Source organism: Miscanthus floridulus, unplaced genomic scaffold (assembly GCF_019320115.1).
Source record: "Miscanthus floridulus cultivar M001 unplaced genomic scaffold, ASM1932011v1 fs_720_2_3, whole genome shotgun sequence".
Taxonomy (NCBI): domain Eukaryota; kingdom Viridiplantae; phylum Streptophyta; class Magnoliopsida; order Poales; family Poaceae; genus Miscanthus; species Miscanthus floridulus.
In genome coordinates this window covers 12,922-17,819 of record NW_027097163.1, presented here as the reverse complement: position 1 = coordinate 17,819, position 4,898 = coordinate 12,922, and the positions used below count along the sequence as shown (strand labels likewise).

Below are 4,898 nucleotides of genomic sequence, written 5' to 3'. Positions count from 1 at the left end.
ATGCAACAAGGTCTAACTAGGACGCACCACCAGCTCAGCACGTACAGCAATTGCTCGCCAGTTGATCGTCTGCAATTTGGCGACCATCACAAGCAATTCCTTCGCAGCATTGACTAGCTAGCGATCGATCCCAAAGTCATCTCACAAGATTGATTATTCTCGTCCTCATCCAATCAGAGCTGCTATAGAAATTCTTATTGTGAAGTCGAACGCATGAAGCGATATGGGAGATCGGCCGGATGTATAAATACATGTACTTGCTAACCATGCAAGATATTCGAGAGTAGCCGTACTGCAACTAGTCTAGCTAGCTGCAAGAGCATTTTGATAGTATTTGGCATTGGCAGCAAGCATTATATTTGCAAGGAATATAATTATATATCCGGAGCAGGCAACTAGCTAGGCATGCCGTCGCTTCAATCGGTGATGGTGCACGGCGGCGAGGAGAAGGCCGGCGGCTTGAATGGCGCGCCGCCCACGTGCACGCCGCATACTCTGGTGAGCCTCCTCCGGGCGCGGTCGGAGCGCAGCACCAAGGCCGAGGAGAAGGTGGAGTGGGTGCGGTCGCATCTCGTCGGCCGCGACGCCGAGTTTGAGACGCCGTTCGGCCGCCGCGCTCTCCTCTACGCCGACCACACCGCCACCGGCCGCAGCCTCCGCTACATCGAGGACTACATCCTCAAGAACGTCCTCCCCTTCTACGGTCAGCGTGCATGCCTCTTCACTCCCCAAGCAACACCATCGATGCATGCATGGGCTTGGACACCACCGCATGCGTCTCGATCATCATAAACAGGAAGATGCTGTCGACACTACATGACAGATGCATGGCTGTGTGTGCAGGGAACACGCACACGGAGGACAGCTACGTGGGCAGCAAGACGACCTGGATGGCGAGGAAAGCCGCGAGCTACATCAAGCGGTGCATGGGCGCGGGCCCCGACGACGCTCTGCTCTTCTGCGGGTCGGGCGCCACGGCGGCGGCGAAGCGGCTGCAGGAGGCGATCGGGGTGGCGTGCCCGCCGGCGCTGCTTCGGGCTCGCGGCGGCGGCGCCGCCGCCGCGCAGCAGCTGCTGCGCGCGGAGGAGCGGTGGGTCGTGTTCGTGGGGCCCTACGAGCACCACTCCAACCTGCTGTCGTGGCGCCAGAGCCTGGCCGACGTCGTGGAGATCGGCTCGGGCTCGGGCGCCGACGGCGACGACGGGCTCGTCGACCTCGCCGCGCTGCGGCGCGCGCTGGCGTCGCCCGAGTACGCCAACCGCCCCATGCTGGGCTGTTTCTCGGCGTGCAGCAACGTCACCGGCGTGCTCACCGACACCCGCGCCATCGCACGCCTCCTCCACCAGCACGGCGCCTTCGCCTGCTTCGACTTCGCTGCCAGGTACGTGTACTCGATCTTGGTGCTTGTCTGTCCATGCGTAGAATAGTATAGTTTCAGCTTTAGTTTTCCTTCCACGGTGTACAATAGTAGTAGTTTGCATTTTTTGAGGTATAAAAACTTCAAAGTTCCTTGTTATATGTATTCTTCTAAAATTCACGTTGCAGCACAGCTAGAAATTAAGAATTTATGTTGTTACGTTGTACAGGTTTTCTTTGTTTGTAGCCGTGAATTTCTAGGCTCGTACGTGACAGTCGTGACAATGTATGAACACACAACTTAGGGCGTGTTTAGATTCCAAAAAATTTTGCGCAGTACCCGTCACATCGAATCTTGCAGGCACATGCATGAAGAACTAAATATAGACGAAAAAAAAACTAATTGCACAGTTGGGTGAGAAACCGCGAGACGAAACTTTTGAACCTAATTAGTCCATAATAGACACTAATTGCTAAATACAAACGAAAGTGCTACAGCAGCCAAAATCCAAAAAAATTTGGATCTAAACGGGGCCTTAATAGTCTGACACGCATGCATGATGACCAAAATTGAAGTCCTTGCGGCTATACAGTTCAATTCCAAATGCTGGCAGCAACTCTCGTTTTGTCAATGTGTGCTATAGAATATATATACGTGAGGTTTGAAACTTGACGCCATAGAACAATTAATGCAAATGTAAGCACCTGTATCAGAACGAAATTCAGTCCACACTGCATTTATACTGTTTGATCCATTCAGCGGTCCGGACCTGATGAACAGAAAAATCAAGCATCATTCTTTGAATAGTAATAACAACTAGGCCAATTTGATTTCGCGATTTGATTTCCACCTGCAGCTGCTGCAGGCGCGCCCGTTTCCTCCATCCTTGACATCAAAATTTGACAAATTTCGCCACCTGCTGCATGCTGCATGATGATATCACTTTGACCTGCAGATGCCACCATCACGTATTGCATCTGTGTACCAACGCCATACGCTATCAAATTCATGGCTTGCCAGACTTATTATTATTAAGAACGCATCCATCACACGTTATATAGTAGTTAGATGAAGTTGCTGAAATGTTTTCGCGTCTGGTTTCCGCATCGTTGAAGCAATCTCATACATATTTTCCTTGCCCGGCTTTGTTTTGTTAATTTTATTTCCAAGTCAATTAGAAGGAGCGGAAAGAAACTGAGCCACAGGTCAGGATCGCAAGTCCAGTTCGTAGCTCATCCGACAGCGAAAGCCATTGACCTCTACCTGCTACATGCATACGCGTCACAACTCAGAACAGAAAACCCATCTGAACATAGCCTCGCGCTCTCAAGAAACCACAAATGGCTTCAATGGCCGGTGTTGCATTGCATACGCATACCGCGTCACAACTCAGAGCGCGACACATCTGAATATTGTTATTTCTGCACCAACACAACTACGAAAACTAAGATATATATACATAGTACGAAAATAAATAAATAAATAAATAAGATGACATTTGCTACTTGTATATTAATTGTATATGCGTCAGCAGTGTACCTGTGCGCACGTTTCTTGCTGAGATGACATTGTGTCCTGCACTGCATGAGACTTGCGTGAGTCGATCGCTGACATTCCCCGTGTGTCTGGACAGCGGGCCCTACGTGGACATCGACATGCGGTCGGGGGAGATGGACGGCTACGACGCGGTGTTCCTCAGCCCGCACAAGTTCGTCGGCGGGCCGGGCACGCCGGGGATCCTGCTCATGAACCGGGCGCTCTACCGCCTCGCCGGCATGCCGCCGTCCACCTGCGGCGGCGGCACCGTCGCCTACGTCAACGGATTCAGCGAGGAGGTGAGTGAGGCCACCAACGACAATCGAGCCGCCGTGCTCCTACACTACTGCATGCTTCTGTACTTATTTGTTCATGCATGTAAATTCCAAATTAAGTACTACTAGTATAGTACAGGTTTTGATGAACCATCGGAGTCACAACTCCGTGGCAGTACATGCATGACGATCCAGTCGCTGACGCACGTGTGCCGTACGGTACACCCGCATGCATGCATTGCAGGACACGGTGTACTACGACGACATCGAGGAGCGGGAGGACGCCGGCACGCCGCCCATCGTGCAGAAGGTGCGCGCGTCGCTGGCGTTCTGGGTGAAGGAGCACGTCGGCCGCGACGCCGTCGCGCTGCGGGAGCAGGTCTACGCGGAGGCGGCCATGGCGCGGCTGCTCAGCAACCCCAACGTCGAGGTGCTCGGCAACGTCGCCGCTCGCCGCCTGCCCATCTTCAGCTTCCTCGTCTACCCGGGCGGAGAAGGAGATGACACCTCCTACGCGTCAGCGACCGGGAGCCCGCGGCGGCGGCGGCTGCCCCTGCACGGCCGGTTCGTCGCCAAGCTCCTCAACGACCTGTTCGGGATCCAGGCCAGGAGCGGCTGCGCGTGCGCGGGGCCCTACGGCCACGCGCTCCTCGGCGTCGGCGAGGACCTCTCGCTCCGCATCCGCGACGCCATCGTCAGGGGGTACCACGGCGTGAAGCCCGGGTGGACGCGGGTCAGCTTCGCCTACTACCTCTCCCGCGACGAGTTCCGCTTCGTGCTCGCCGCCATCGACTTCGTCGCCGCGCACGGCCACCGATTCCTCCCGCTCTACAGCTTTGACTGGGCCACGGGAAACTGGGCGTTCCGCCGACGGACGTTCAAGCACCACGTCATGAGGGAGGAGCTGCTGCGCGATCACCGTGGCCGCCGCACCTCCACCACCACCGTCGTCGACGCCGATTCGGACGACGACGACGAGCAGTACTACCCGAAGAAGAAGACCACCGCCGCGGATCAGCAGCAGGCTGCTGGCCTGACCGCCGACAAGTTTCAGAGCTACCTGGAGACTGCCACCAAGATCGCGCTGTCGCTGCCGGACACGTACCATGAACTCGTTGCGAGCGTGCCCAAGGGATTGGACCCCAACATTATACTCTTTCGAGTGTGATTATTAACTAATAAATAGTATTAATTGGAGCCAAATAAACCGATATCGATCGACAAGGTGTGCTCTAATCACTATACTGTATAGTGTATATATATAACACAGAGTTTTTTTATTTGGAAACCAAAAGTATAGAGAGTTTCCGACAACGGAAAAGAACAAGTTTTTATGACTATATAGTTCCTTATGCATGAAATGATGCCCGCATTATATAATATAATAATAAATATATATAATAATCCATCGACCAGGAATAAAATGGAGACCATCCAGGGGCCAGGGCCTCATGTACTGTTCAGGCATTTTTTATCGTTGTTCTTTTCACTGTGCACCACTGTTTAATTAGCACTGTTTCATGCTATTTATTTCTCTATTTGTTACTGTTTAGCGGTTTATTACTATTCACTTTGCTGCTACTGCTCATATGTCCTTTGTTCGTGTTTTTCACTGTTCATTAGCCTGCGCGGCGGAGCGTGTGTTTTGTGCTAGTTTTGTACCGTGACTACGAGGCTGTGTTTAGTTGGACGAAATTTGGGAATTTGACTACTGTAGTACTTTCGTTTTT

At 52.8% G+C, this 4,898-nt stretch overlaps 1 protein-coding gene across 1 annotated transcript; it reads left to right on the top strand.

The window, feature by feature from the left end:
* Nucleotides 1–294: 294 nt before the first annotated feature.
* On the top strand, nt 295–4,336 carry LOC136532821 (uncharacterized). Its single transcript, XM_066525401.1, has 4 exons — nt 295–703; nt 844–1,381; nt 2,991–3,192; nt 3,413–4,336. Exons 1-4 carry the CDS (start codon nt 406–408, stop codon nt 4,334–4,336), a joined length of 1,962 nt encoding a protein of 653 aa, XP_066381498.1. The 5' UTR covers nt 295–405.
* Nucleotides 4,337–4,898: the final 562 nt, after the last annotated feature.